We start from the raw sequence: 16080 nt of genomic DNA, 5'->3' as shown, positions 1-16080 counted from the left end.
GAGTTAATTGGTTAATAATTAAGTGAATAAAATAAACACATGTTATGACTCACCTATTGAGTCTACCTTATCTCTGTTTGATTTGCTTTGTGGAAATTTCTCTGCATTCAGTGCCTGAAATTTGTGTCTTGCCCATTGTGTGAGATGGTCAAGCATGGAGAACACAGTCTGTGTACTGAGTTGACACAGATCAGATGCACTGTCTTGGGTATTTATGGTATGCTGATCATCATGCTTTAGAACTGCCATAATTTCTGCATAAACCTAAGAAGAACTCATTTTATGGTTAATAATAGGTGTATATACTATCATTTTACTACTATCTAACTGATAAGACAAAGTACTCTAAGGCAACTGTAAGTCAGTATTGGTAATTTTATAGTCTCTAATAAAATTTTAAATGTACCTACCATATAACCCAACAATTCTATTTTTTGGAATATACCCTCAACACACATACACAAAACTCTTTCACAAGTAAGAACTGCCATAATGCTCACCATGGCATTGTAAAAACAAAAACTTGGAAATAATCATTATTATGGCAATAAACAATGGTACAAGTATAAAATGGAAGTACTATTATTATACAGCATTAATTTTAAAAAGGGTGGTTCAATAAATATATATTGGTAAATAAAAAAAGAAAACAAGCAAGTTACAGAACAATTATCTACAATGATGCCATAAAAGAAAACCAAAACCACTCTTATGTGGATCCTGAGAAACTTAATAGAAGACCAGGGGGAGGGGAAGCGGCGGGGGGGGGGGGGGGGGAGTTACAGAGAGGGAAGGAGGCAAACCATAAGAGACTCTTAAATACTGAGAACAAACTGAGGGTTGATGGGGGGTGGGGGAGAGAGGAAAGTGGGTGATGGGCATTGAGGAGGGCACTTGTTGAGATGAGCACTGGATATTGTATGTAAACCAATTTGACAATTATATATATATATATATATATATATATATATATATATATATATATACATATATATATATATATTAAATAAAACACAATATAGAATAAAAAAAAAAGAAAACCAAAACAGAACCAATTGCATTGAAAAATAAAAATGTCGTGGGGCACCTGGGTGGCTCAGTCGGTTAGGTGTCCGACTTCAGCTCAGGTCATGATCTTGCGGTTTGAGTTCGAGCCCCACATCGGGCTCTGCGCTGACCGCTCAAAGCCTCGAGCCTGCTGCGGATTTTGTCTCATTCTCTCTCTGCCCCTCCCCCACTTGTGCTCTGTCTCTCAAAAATAAATAAATGAAAAAATAAAAAAATAAATAAAAATAAATAAAAAATAAAAAAAGTCTAAAAATATACACATTGGGGTGCCTGGGTGGCTCAGTCGGTTAAGTGTCCGACTTTGGCTCAGGTCATGATCTCACAGTTCGTGGGTTCAAGTCCCGCAGCTAGCTCTGTGCTGACAGCTCAGAGCCTGGAGCCTGCTTCTGATTCTGTGTCTCCCTCTCTCTGTCTCTCTCTCTCTCTCCTTCTCTCTCTCTCAAAAATAAAAATATACACATCAAATTAATATCAGTGATGACTTCTGGAAATATGGGATCAGGAATGGTAGTCAAAGGGCACACTTTTACTTGTATAATTCAATTTTTACATTAAGAACATAGTAATATGCTCTTTATGCCATTAAAAATAATAATTTAAAAAACTGCTATATGTATGTGGTTAAAAAATTAAACTTTACAAAATATCATAAAACAAAAAGTAGAGATGCCTAGGTGGCTCAGTCGGTTAAGCATGACTTCAGCTCAGGTCATGATCTGGTGGTTCATGAGTTCAAGCTCTGTGTGAGGCTCTGCACTGACAGCTCAGAACATGGAGCCTGCTTCGGATTCTGTGTGTTCCTCTCTCTTTTCTTCCCCTGCTCATGCTCTGTCTCTCTCTCTCAAAAATAAACATTTTAAAAAAATTAAAAAAAATAAAACCAGTAGTAAAATATTCTCCTTTCCCTATCCTAATCCACATTACTGTTTACTATCAGTAATTTCTTATGTCAGTAAAACACTATCAGTAATTTCTTATGTACTCTTTTGTCAAAAAGTTGTATATATACTGGGGCATATTAATATGTATATATTTTTTAATGTTTATTTTTGAGAGAGAGAGAGTGTGTGAGCTGGGGAGGGGCAGAGAGAGAGAGGGAGACAGAGTGCCTGAAGCAGGCTCTGCACTGACTGCAGGGCTCAAACTCAGGAACCGTGAGATCATGACCTGAGCCAAAGTAGGACACTTAACTGACAGGTGCCCCTACAATATATACTAATTTTCTACACTAAGCATTATATAATTCTTTGATCAATAAAAGGTTAAAAAAGATTTCAGGCATTTAGACATGTACATACATCGCCATATACTGATATACATTTCCTAATATGTAGCTTTTCTAATACTAATTACATCAGACAAATGTTTAGACAAACAGAAACCAAATAGAAGGCATCTCTCACCTCCTGCTGATCTTCTTGATTACAACCCAACAAGACATACACTAGAATATGTGGAAGAAGATAGATAGTCACTTTGAAATCGTGTTTCATCATAATGCTACAGCAGGTGAAGATTTTACTGGCAAGATCATGCCGAACCTGTAAACCCAAATGGTTTAGGGACAGTTAAGTAATTTTATACATTTTATTCTATTGATTAATGTAAACACACACACACACACACACACACACACACACACACACACGAGATAATTTATCATTGCAGAGTGGGTATTCTCTTATTTAGAGGCATAGAGAATTTCAGACGACCACCTATTTGGTCACTCTAAATAACTCAAAGTGCCTGAACTGCTGCGACCCCTACAGACAATGTCAACCACTTCAAAATAAATGGCCTTCCCCGCCAACCGTTAATTTATGGATGCATCATGTTTTGTTACAGATTAACCTCCCTAATTACAGTATATTTTATTTAGCTAACATTACATTCAGCATATTAACTCCTTGAACACACACATGAGTAACCAAAATGTATACTCTGGGTCAGTACATTAAGTATAAGACTCGCATTTTTAATAAGTAATAAACAGTGATTAACTACAGGAAAAAAAAATGAAAGAAACAAAACTAAATTACTTGGGATTACAATAAAGTTTTATTGGTATGCTCTAACCTTAGATTTGCCAACATTACTGGTCTCTTATAAAATTTAAAGATTTTTTTCCTTCTCAAATATAAACACCTCACTTAACAACAACAACAACCTAAGCTAAATTAAAGATTCCAGATCTGGAAGTAATTAATGCAATGGTATTCTACATTTCACATAATATATGGTCAGTATGTTCATAAAAACATGAAAAACTTTCTTGAAATTATCAGATAAAAATTATTATAATAATATTTTAAAAAATAGAAATATGAATTAAAAACTAAAGTTGTAAATTTTAAATATGCCTTAAGCATTTCTTGGAACACACAGAACCTTTCTATCAGGCATGTAAAAATCTCATATTAGGAAAACATCAGAAATATACCTCTACTTTTTCATGAAGTTTCATTTCTTTTTTTTTTTTTTTTTCTTTTTTTTCAACGTTTTTTTTTTTTTTTTTTTTATTTTTATTTTTGGGACAGAGAGAGACAGAGCATGAACGGGGGAGGGGCAGAGGGAGAGGGAGACACAGAATCGGAAACAGGCTCCAGGCTCCGAGCCATCAGCCCAGAGCCTGACGCGGGGCTCGAACTCACGGACCGCGAGATCGTGACCTGGCTGAAGTCGGACGCTTAACCGACTGCGCCACCCAGGCGCCCCATGAAGTTTCATTTCTTATAAATGTTTATTTTTATTTTGGATGAAGTTCAGATAATGTATCCTCTTTTAGAAGAAGCCACAAAGGGATGATATATCTTTTTATTATATAAAAAAATCTTTTTATTATGTAATAAGCCTTCAAAATCCATTTACATCGTTTAAACAGTATCGTTTCACAATGTAAAATGAACAGACATAATAGACATTTTGCAAAAAATCATAGTAATGTGCTTGATAAAATAATTACCATTTTACCCAGAAACTAGTAACAGTAGAGAAACTGTTACTTTCTATTAGTGAATGCTTTCTACAAAAATGTCTATCACTATCAGCACAAATACTTCAATGCCTACTATTTGTGCTACATATATTCAGATAGATGTTCTGGTTTCCTTTAGAATTTCTGTTCAGTTAACTAATTCTGATCAGAGTTCTCTTACCTTTGTTATAAGATAACCTGCCCAAGATGCTGACCATTCTGCAAAGTTATTACCTAATTTACTTAAGTAAATTGGCTTCTTTACTCCAGACCAATCTGTTGACTTCTGAGAACTCTTATATCTGTAATTTTGAAAATTTGTTTATTAAAAAGTATATAAATATATATCCACCTGTTTAGAACTTTAGTATAAAACATCTAAGAAACTATTTCAACTCCTTCACTGACTACCCCACTACTGCCTTGCCTTTATTGAAATATGGTTAAAGACACTACTTTTCCTATATCCTTAATAATGGGGTAGGAGATCATTCTTGCATACCCCAAGTACTTCCAAGTATTTGAGTGTGTCTCCTCCTACCTCTCAATGCTCCTTTTAGATCCTTCCAATTTCATTCTTGTGTAATAATGACTTGTTCCTTTGAGGTTCAAGACACCCAGACATATCATTCTCTGCTCTTCATTATGGGCATTCACCAAACTCAGTGATAATCAAACTCACTGATAGCTTTAGTACATCTCTCAGTGTTTTCTTTCTTTCCAAAGTCTACCACCCTGAGTGACTTCAGTGTCTGTCTATACCATCTAATCAAACTCAAACCTTCTCAACAACTTTCTCCTCTACTTCTTTATCAGGGCTCCCTTGTCAATACAAAGAAACTTCTTCACTTCCAAAATGAACTATTTAGATATCTTACTCTATAGCCCTAGTTTCCTCCTAAATTTCCCATTCACCCAGTTATGCTAACACATTGGCTCTTCATCACTGAGATCTTCTGTCCCTTGACCGTGCAAAACTCTCTTGATCTGTAACACCTTCCTTTCATTACCTCTTTCCTTAACCAGCTTGGTCTTTATGGTCCTTCACTTCAAGAACTCTCATTAATATTCTCTACCCACTCCTTTGCCCTACTATCTTTACCAGCTATATCCCTCTGCTTCTACATATAAAAGCTCTAAATTTAAAAGGTTTTATGGGGTGCCTGGGTGGCTCAGTCAGTTGAGCATCCCAGGGTCATGGGATCAAGCCCCCCAACACTAGGCTCTGTGCTGAGCATGGAGCCTGCTTATGATTCTCTCTCTCACTGCCCCTCTCCTACCCTGCTGCTGCTTGGGCTGTCTGACTTTAAAAAAAAAAAAAAAAAAAAAAAAGTTTCTAAATATAAAGAGGTAACTAGCAAACAAGGCCAGGCACTGTACCAATGCTCAAAGAAGTAAAATAATTTATACATGGTCACATATCTGATAAGCATGTGACCTAGCATACTTCAAATCATAATTTCTAACTAAAATTAATTTATAATTTTATAGATTCAATCAGTGTTAACAAAATTATTAAAATTTAAAGAGATTATAATATACTTTTTTAAAAAGTAGAGGGAGAAAATATCTTCATGAGGAGGTGAAGGGTGAAAATCTAATCTCTAACTGGGGTTTACTAATGACTTTGGAACTAGCTTTAAATTTTTAAGTTTCTATATTAATTACACCTATCAAGAACTTAAACTCATATTTAATTTAAAGTAGATTTTCAAAGTATTACTGACTGAAACAGAAAAATCAATCCTTTTAGCTTTAATAAATTTTAAATAATTAAAATTATAGAATTTAACCAATGCGCAAACTGTAGTTTTTGACAAGATTATAGGCATATTCACAGTGGAAAATACATTATTAGACATACTGAAAATACTTTTAATGGTAAAAAGTTACATCAAAAATAACATTAATTTTATAATGTTAAAAACAATTTTATAAAAATTGTTTTAACGAGTGTACAGACCTAGTATTTAGATGAGGTTCCAGGATTTCCCGAACATGCTCAGGAAATCTCCTCCACAACTGGTGACCTGGGCCATCAGTCTGCATCTCTCTGCAGTCATAAATAGAAAGTAACTCCTACAAATACATATTTTACATTTGTAAATCTTCAGTGAAGTAGATAAACCTTTCTGATCATCAACATTCTACACATAATAGTTACAAAAATAATTTAAAAATATATAGAATTATAAAAGTTGTGAACTTGCTTAGGACATGTATTTCAATGCTTAAAACCATTTAGGTAACTTAGTAAAGGTCCCAAAGCTGTAGTAGTACTTGAACATGAAGGAAGTTTGTGTTCTATATATGTAATATATACGAGAAATAAGATTTTAAGAACTATTTGGAGGAAATACTGGAAATGTCTATATTTGCAGAAGTATAATTTTTAGAATTTAATCTTTTCTGAATTTTAATGAAAGCCACTACAAATCCAAAATAGTTTTAAAAATTCAAGGTATCTCAAATTCTAGGTATAAAATACTGAGCTCAAAACTGTGAATTGGCTGGCTCAGTCAGCAGAACCTGCGACTCTTGATTTCAAGGTTGAGAGTTCAAAACCCACATTGGGGGTAGAGTTTACTTAAAAAAAAATTGTGAAAAAATGCAAACGTTAAAGACCACTTTACTATTCAAGCCCTCAAATTAAATGGTTATATTTTACTTTCCTGAAAATAAAACAAATGATATTTTATAAATGAAGAAAAAAAAATCTTTGGCTCTAGTATCAATATTCAAAACAAAACAAATATGTTAGGATATTATATCTTCTATCACCTGAGCCCTTTCAATTCCACTGAAAATGACCATATGTAATAGATGTACTATAAGAACTGTCTAGCAAAATATGTACTTTATACTTATATTAGTGTATTTTAGTAAAAGTAAGGAAGTATATGAAAAATTCAAATACAGAAATATCCAGAACCCATTTTCATTTAATTTTAAAATATTTTTAGAGGCGGCTGGGTGGCTCAGTTGGTTAAGCATCCGACTTCGGCTCAGGGCATGATCTCATGCTAAAAGCTCAGAGCCTGGAGCCTGCTTCGGATTCTGTGTCTCCCTCTCTCTCTGCCCCTCCCCTGCTCATGATCTGTCTGTCTCTCAAAAATAAATAAATGTTAAAAAGTTTTTTTTAAATATTATTAAAATTTTGTTTGAAGCCAGCTTTTTTTGATGTTTGGCAAAGTCACTCTAGTTAATAAAAAGCCTCTTTTAATTAGGGAGATCAGCAATTCTTTTTGGGGGTCACCATTTATACTTTCAAAAAGATCAATATACTTACAGTTGTAGACTTTGCTTCATATTTAATTGAAAAACACAGAAGCAATCCAAAAAGACCTCCACAACTTCCACCCACATACCTATCCAGCCTGGCATTATCAGCAGCAGAGCCCATACACTTTCTTTCCTCTTACTACAGATGACTTGCTTTTGTTTTTAATTAAGGCTACCCCTTCCACTTGCAAACTATACTCCACAACTCTTTGCCTATTAAAAATAGTATTCCACCCTCTCTAACTTTTTTTTTTCCTTCCCCTTCCCCATGGTCTTCTGTTAAGTTTCTCAGGATCCACATAAGAGTGAAAACATATGGTATCTGTATAAGTATGACTTATTTCACTTAGCACAACACTCTCCAGTGCCATCCACGTTGCTACAAAAGGCCTTATTTCATTCTTTCTCATTGCCAAGTAGTATTCCATTGTGTATATAAACCACAATTTCTTTATCCATTCATAAGAGACTCTTAAAAACTGAGAATAAACTGAGGGTTGATGGGGGGGGTGGGAGGGAAGGGAAAGTGGGTGATGGGCACTGAGGAGGGCAATTGTTGGGATGAGCACTGGGTGTTGTATGGAAACCAATTTGACAATAAATTTCATATTAAAAAAATAATAAATTTTAAAAAAACGGAAAAAAAAGTATTCGATCAATTCTCTCCCTACATTATCATATTCTCTACTCTGCTGAATTGTTCCCAAGCAACATATAAACATCTGTTATTTTTCCTATCTGCATTCCTCCTTCCTTCCCAGCTACTATCTCATTCTTCCACTCTCCTTTATAGACACTTTCTTGTCTTCTGGAACACCACATTCTCCTACCTTACTGACAGCTCCTTCTCAGTTTTCTTACTTGTTCCCTCCTCTTCTCACTGACCTCTCAATGTCCAGGGCTCAATTACCAGAATCTTTTCACCTGTACTCCCTCCAAGAACACATCCAGGATAATTTTAGATACCATCTCTACAATGAATACCTCCAAATTTATATCTGAAACTCAGACCACTCACCATGAATTCCAGAACTGAATATTTAACAAAACAAAGACATTTTTAATTGAAAAAAATACCATGAAAAAAGACAAGGAACATCAAACTGGAAAAATATTTATGATGTGTGTGACTGACAAAGGGTTAACTTCTATTATATACAAATAAATCTTAAATAGCAATGAAAAATAGCTCTATACCAAAAGAAAAATGGGCAAAGATCATCTAGAAAAAATTCACCAAAAATGCAATAAATACATAAAGGATGATACACCTCTCTCGTAATTAAATACTATTAAAGTAAAATGGTACTATTTTTCATCTGTCACATTGACAAAGATGTAAAATTTTGATACAATGCAGGTTTGTCAAGGAAGCATAAACTGGTAAAACTTTTTTTGATAAAATTTATCAAATGTAAATTCTGTGTTTGCTCTCAGACATATTTTAACCTCTAGATGTTTATATTATTGATATATTCACTCAAGTGCTCGCTGAAGCATTTCTCTCAAAAGCAAAACACTGAATATATCCTAAATGTGTTAAATAAATTTCTTAAATTTGTTAAATAAATTTCTTTCCAATGACTTAATATTCAATATGGATGTACCATAATTATGGTACATCCATATTGAATATTAAGTCACTGGAAAGAATGAATTAGAGATCTATGTACTGACATGGAAAATAACCCAAGACAGACTTTTGAACACAAAAGAAAATCAAGTTACAGAACATGAAGTAATATGATCTCTTTGTTTGGTGAAGACATATAGATTTGTTAAATAAATATATAGAAAATTTTCCAAAGTACCTATAATAATCTGTTAAGAGGGTACATTTCTGTACTGTGAAATTTTATCATGAACTTATGATAATTTTGAACTTTGATAATGAAAATGACAGTTTACAAAAATAAGTTTCCAAAGTATACATTTACAACTTATCAGAATTCAGTAATGTAAAACCAGTACTGACTATACACATTCTTACCTGAATGGCATAAGCAGCTGAATCTTGAGCCCGACTGTTATCGGCATATGCAAGGTAAGCTCTTGTAAGTTCCATCAATAATCCATAGGCAAAGTTTGAATCTTCTACTCCAGTCTCAATAAAAACAAGAAAAAAACAAAGGTAAGGTGTATCAATTTTTTACACTGTACCGTGCCTTATGTAATTAATTTAACTTAGTTACCTAAGTGAATTTAACTTAGAAAAGGAAAGGACATTAAGAGTCAAACTAAGTGTGGTACCAAGGCTAAAACATAATCTGTGGCCAAGAAGCCCAACCTAAGGCTGTTTAGGCTATTAATAAAGGGCATTTGAATCATTCAACTTTTGCAAAGCTCCAAGTTTCATTTTTTGTTTTACTGTTGTTGTTGAAGATTTTATTTTTAAGTAATAGCTACACCCAATGTGAGCCTTGAACTAATGACCCCAAGATCAAGCGTTGCATTTTAATCCTTAAAAAGAAAACTGCAGGGGTACCTGGGTGGTTCAGTTGGTTGAGTGCCCAACTCTTGGTTTTGGCTCAAGTCATGATCCCAGGGTTAGGAGACTGAGCCCACAGTGGGCTCCACGCAAGCGTGAAGGCTGCACTTAAGGTTCTCTCCCTCTGTCCCTCTCCCCAGCTTGTGCGCGCTCTCTCTCAAGTAAGAAAACAACAAAAAACCCCAGAAAATTATATATAAAGCATTTCCTCAATTGCATTTTGTAGAAGCCCAGTCATTTGAGACACTCCAAGAAATAATTTTAACAAACCCTCCTCTTGGAGACTGACAGTGTGCATACTGATACAGATGCTCTGTTTGATTTGGTTTTAGAGGATTTCCCAAACTCATTTGACCATGGCAACTTTTTATACACTATTAGGACACCCTGGGAAATTAGTTTCCCATGAAAACACTTAGCAACAGTGTTGAAATTTTAATATTTAAATAATCAATTAGGTTTTAACTATTATCATTAGATTGGAAGCTTTTTTATTTATTCATTTTATTTATTTATTAATTTTTGAGAGAAAGAGTGCACGCACACAAGCAGAGTAGAGAGGCAGAGGGAGAGAGGGAGAGAGGGAGAGAGGGAGAGAGGGAGAGAGGGAAGGGGAGGGAGAGGGAGAGGGAGAGACAGAGAGGGAGAGAGAAGCCCAAGTAGGCTCCATACTCAGCGTGGAGCCCAATGTGGGCTTGATCCCATGACCCTGGGATCATGATCTGAGCTGAAATCAAGAGTAGGGCGCTCAACCAACCAGGCACCCCTAGGTTGGGAAGCTTTTTAAAAAGAACACAGCACACTAGTCTGGACTCCTACTTTATTACAGTTTTTGGCTCTAGATCTCTGTAATAGTATTAAGGAAAAAATTTAGAAGTTACCTAAATTGTCTAGTTTAGATCACGGTGCCACTAAGGATAACCTGAACAGTTCTTTGTAAATGAAATATAGAAATTTGAATAGGACAGAGAACTCTTCTTGTCATCCCAAATTACCATTACTTACCACAAATGTAAAATCTTTTCCTTGGCTTTCAGTTGTTGAGAAATCTAGTCGACCTGGATCTACTGCCCCCAATTCCCCTAAACATTCCCCACAGAGCAACCGAGCTTGAGAGTTTGCATCCTGGCAACCTTTCAAAAGCACCGTTACCAGCTGGGAGATAACAGGTTCCACTGTTTCACTATCTGTTGCATATTTTATCAGTTTTTCCTAAAAGTAGAAAGAAAATTGTACATAATTTTCACAAACTAGTATATTTTCCTAACTAGAAAGCTTAAAAATATTAAGGAATACCTGACATAAACACTGACAAAATTAAATTCCTGTATCTGCAGTATTTTCAGCTAGTTTTTGATGAGTTCACATAACATAGTTCACAACATATTCTGTAGGAACATTGTTTTAGAAATTTTTAATCCTTAATCCATTAAACAGTTCCTATTATTATACTAGTATACAAAAATAAATAAGACACAGACTTATCCCAATGAGTTCACAGTCTAAGGGGAAAATAGATGTGCAAATAAGTAATTAAAATACCATATGATATGTATAATAGCAAATACATTTAGAAGGAAAGGAAGCAATGAAGAAGATGAAAAAGAACTCAGAATAACTTTTCAAGGACAGTGGACAGATATTCACGTAAGTCAACAAGGAAGAGCTATTAGGTAAAACAAGAAGACTGAAAAGTATATTAAAAAACTAGGTAGAGAAGGACCAAAAATGGGGAAATGGTTCAGTGGTGGTGATAAAACAATATGTTGGTCCATGTAATCTTTTTTCATCAATCTCCTGAGGATGCTGAAAACCTGTCAAGTAAGAAGAGACTATTTTCAAGCCAATGGAAATTCACATACTGTACTCGTGTAACCACTTAGGAACTACTTCTTTTATAGTATTTTCTCTCTTGCAAAAGTAAAGCATACGTGAACATCTCAAACTTCATGTTGAAACTATGGTTCAAATTAGGGTAATCACTTCAAAAGAAAAATGAAAAGCCATTTTAACTCTTCCATAGTCTTCGGCAGTCTATCACTTAAATAACATTATAGGTTAATTCAGGCATAAATACCTGAAAAATGAGCTCATAATAAAAATAGCAAAACTAATATATGAAATTATAAACATTTACTCACTTGCTAAAACTAGAAAATATAAGGTCACTTTATTTGGCAGAGATAAATGCAGTTCAATGTAATACATGTTATGAAACACTAAATGAAAAGTAAAATACACTTATCTCCTATGTACTTAAAAATGTTTTCACTTCACTTTTAGGTTAAATTGATTTTTATTTTTCAGCAAAGATACTGAATTCCAAAAGAGTTTTAAAAATGAGTGTGTGTTCACTGCCTCTATTTAAAAATGCTTTTTGAAATAAGCCATACAGAGACAGATACCATATGGTTTCACTCTTATGTGGATCCTGAGAAATTTAACAGAAACCCATGGGAGAGGGGAAGGAAAAAAAAAAAAAAAGAGGTTAGAGTGGAAGAGAGTCAAAGCATAAGAGACTCTTAAAAACTGAGAACAAACTGAGGGTTGATATGGGATGGGAGGGAGGGGAGGGTGGGTGATGGGTATTGAGGAGGGCACCTTTTGGGATGAGCACTGGGTGTTGTATGGAAACCAATTTGACAATAAACTTCATATAATGAAAAAATAAATAAATAAATAAAAAAAAATAAAAATGCTTTTTAACATTCAGACCCAATTTTATCATTTTCCAAATGCCTAATGAGTTGTTAAAAGAAATCTGTTTGCTCTAATTATTTGAAATACCATTTTTATCATATCCTAAATGTCCATTTACATAAAGGTCTACATTTGAACTTTCTATTCTTTCCCCCTGGTGTGTTTATTCATGCACCAGAATCATATTGTATTAACTATACAGGCTGTAGAGTATGGTAATGTCTGGTAGAGATACTAAACCCTCATGGTTACTTTTTCCCCTCAGAGTTTTCTTAGCTATTTTTATGTTGATTTTCCCATATAAGCATTGGTATGAACTTTTGTTTTTCTAAATTTTTTTTAATGTCTATTTATTTTTAAGAGACAGAGAGCACAATCAGGAGAGGGGCAGAAGACAAAGAGAGATACGGAATCTGAAGTAGGCTCCAGGCTCTGAGCTGTCAGCACAGAGCCCAATGTGGGGCTTGAACCCATGAACTATGAGATTATGACCTGAGCTGAAGTCAGATGCTTAACCGAGTGACCCAGCTGGGCACCCCTAGTCTGAACTTTTCTAGTTAACAAAAACAAGCAACTTGTTGGCATTCTTTTGGGATAGCATTAAATTTATAAATTAATCTAGAGAGAACTGAAATCTTTGTAATATTGAGTCAACCTAACAGATAAATAAGGGATAGTTTCCATTTGCTTAAACCTACTACCTTTTTGTGTCTTTCAGGGTTTTTCTTTATTGGTTTATCCATTTCTCATTATGCTTATTACTAAGCATATTATCTTTTTCTGTTACTGTTGTAAATTGGGTCTTCCAACAAATCTTCCACCTAGTTATTGCTTATTATATAAAAGTTATTTTTTATATGTTGATTTTATATCCTACCTTACTGAATTAGCTTTCTCATCTGAGTAGTTTTATTGATAATTCCCTATAGTTTTTCAACTATAATAGCATATCATCTGCCCAACATATGTCCTTCTGGGATTTTACCACAGAAAATCACTTCAACCTGAGTACCATCAGTGATCAGAAAGATCTTAGATGGTTGTTCAGTTTTATCTATAGTCTGATTTTTCTAACATAGAAGAAAAAATTCCCTGCTATCCACTGACCTTAGGTATCCTTTATATCCCTCAAAAACGGATTCTTCCTTACAAGTAAGAAGCATAAACTGTCATTTCTTTAATGTCAATGACCCTCTGGGGGCTACCCGTTAAAACAAGGCTTTTGCAGGGGCGCCTGTGTGGCTCAGTTGGTTGAGTAACTGACTTCAGCTCAGGTCATGATCACAGTTCATGGGTTCAAGCCCCACATCGGGCTCTGTGCTGATGGCTCAGAGCTTGGAGCCTGCTTTGGATTCTGTGTCTCCTTCTCTCTCTGCCCCTCCCCTGCTCATGCTGTGTCTCTCTCTCTCAAAAATAAACAAACATTAAAATAAATAAAAAAATAAGTTTAGAACAAAGCTTTTTCAGGGTCAGTCCATCAAAAAGGTCAAGTATAGAAGGCTACAGCAGCCATCCTATCAACTGTCATAGCATCTTTTATGGTTTCCTTTTTCATTACATTATACCCAATTGTTTGTTTAGCCAGTTTTACCACAATTTTAGCTCTATTTATTTAAAGCACCTCCTTTCAACATATTCCTGAAGTATCTTTTCCTCTCCCTCTGGTTAAGAACTGAACTTTTATAAGAATATCTTTTGCATTTGCTCTCTCATGGACTCTCACAGCATCTACTACAAAGACTCTTTGACTTCGAACCCTGTTTTCTTATATCAGTTTCTTGTTCAGGTATTGCTACAGGTTCAGCCATCCTCTAGAGCTGCAATGTCCAATATGATAGCCACCATCCACATGAGGCTATTTAAATTTAAACTAAGAAAAATTAAATAAAATTAAATACCTAGTTCCTTATCATACACTTTAAGTGCTCAGGAGAGCCACATGTGGCTAGCAGCTATAACTGGACAGTGCAGATACAGAACATTTCCATCCTCATAGAAAATTCTTTTGGATAGCACTATTCTAGAACTTATCTGATTTGCTTTCAACACTGATGTTACTTTCTTGTCATAGGTGGGGGGAAAAAACCCACTTCCTTCTCTCTTTTTTTGTAGGTGTTTTAGGCCAGTGGGGATACGGCTACAAAGACATGTATCTCTGGATTCCTTCCCTTCTTTTCTTATCTTCGCTGGTTCCTCCAAGCCATTATCTTTAGTTTTCTTACTAACCTAAAGTAAATTTATCCAGCTATAAATTGATTCTAAACTAAATTAACCTGTACTTAAAAATACCCAATAACAATCTATGGACATTACATCTTACTCACACTACTTTATGTGACCTTCAAGGCTCTTGTAAGTACATTTACGTTCTTACTATGCCTAGCTAATCTATTAGCACTGGGGCTTTACATTGAAGGAAGGCTTGTTAGGGTATTACCACGTGTGATTTTTGTTTTGTGACACAGGTGGAAAAGTTGGGCAGTTGTGGCTTTTCCCTAAGAATATAAGCAATTTCCTTAAGTTCTCAGATTTAGTCATTTACATCTAAGAAGTGATAATCCATACAAAGTTTCCTAATATTTGACCAGGACCATATCATCCACTTAGAAACAACCTAAACTACGAAACCTCTAGGCCAAGAGGAGAAATCCTCTGCTATTCATAAATCCCTATATAAAATAAAAAGCTAAAAGCCCTTTAAATTACCTGAAACCCAGGTAGAGGTTTGGGGCAAGGTGTAAGCACAGAGTAGTTTTGATGAAGTAAGTGCAGGGCAGGGAATGAAGTAATTACATGCCCTGTAATTGGCAATGTGGATTCAGTTAGGCGAGTATAAAACCTACATTCAAGGAGATTCAAGGCTCCTCACCTATGGTAGGACCATTTCCACATAAGCTGCTACCCACATTGGTCACACAAGTTCACTGACCCAGAAGTCAGAAAGAGAGAAAGAGAGAGATAGAGAGAGAGAAAAGGAGAGCATGAGTGGGATAGGGGCAGAGAGAGAGGGAGACACAGAATCTGAAGTGGGCTCTAGGCTCTGAGCTGTCAGCACAGAGTCTGACATGGGGCTCGAACTCACAAACCATGAGATCATGACCTGAGTTGAAGTTGGACACTGAACTGACAGAACCACCCAGGCAGCCCACCATCATGTATATCTTTCGTCCTAAGTAACTTAAATGCTTCCTTTTATCATGAAAACAAACATAACCTGGTTTAATCCCCTAACTCATGAGAGTGTTAGGCTTTCACATCTTATAAACTCTTGATATGCAAAAATGAGTACCTCAGTTAATTTTTGTCTATTTTATAGCCTTACAGTGATCTAGTACTTTAAACACCAGTTCTCACGGTCATCAAGGTTAGAGCCAATCTACGGTATGTTGCCCAAGAAAAGAATAAACTTCACTGGCATCATAAAAGAGTAAACTTAAAAATTTAGTTTCTTTAAAACAAGAAGTTAATTCAGTCAAAATGTAAAATGGCAAAATTACTGAGATTTTATATGACGAGTATCTATAGGAAATTATATGAGAAGACACACGAACTGCTGCTATTGTGTACA

General features: G+C 35.0%; 1 protein-coding gene across 1 annotated transcript in view; it reads right to left on the bottom strand.

The window, feature by feature from the left end:
- Positions 1-16080, bottom strand: part of ATR (ATR serine/threonine kinase) — a 99605-nt gene that overhangs the window by 43756 nt on the left and 39769 nt on the right. Inside the window, exons 22-27 of the mRNA XM_042955514.1 lie at positions 10818-11024; positions 9315-9428; positions 6006-6121; positions 4224-4344; positions 2472-2609; positions 54-264 (exon numbers count right to left, since the gene is read on the bottom strand). Coding sequence (XP_042811448.1) covers positions 54-264; positions 2472-2609; positions 4224-4344; positions 6006-6121; positions 9315-9428; positions 10818-11024 — 907 coding nt within the window. The remainder of the gene's footprint in view (positions 1-53; positions 265-2471; positions 2610-4223; positions 4345-6005; positions 6122-9314; positions 9429-10817; positions 11025-16080) is intronic.

The sequence above is a fragment of the Panthera leo genome, chromosome C2 (assembly GCF_018350215.1).
Source record: "Panthera leo isolate Ple1 chromosome C2, P.leo_Ple1_pat1.1, whole genome shotgun sequence".
Taxonomy (NCBI): Eukaryota; Metazoa; Chordata; class Mammalia; order Carnivora; family Felidae; genus Panthera; species Panthera leo.
The sequence above is the reverse complement of the archived record's forward strand: the minus strand, read 5'-3'. Positions and strand labels throughout refer to the sequence as shown.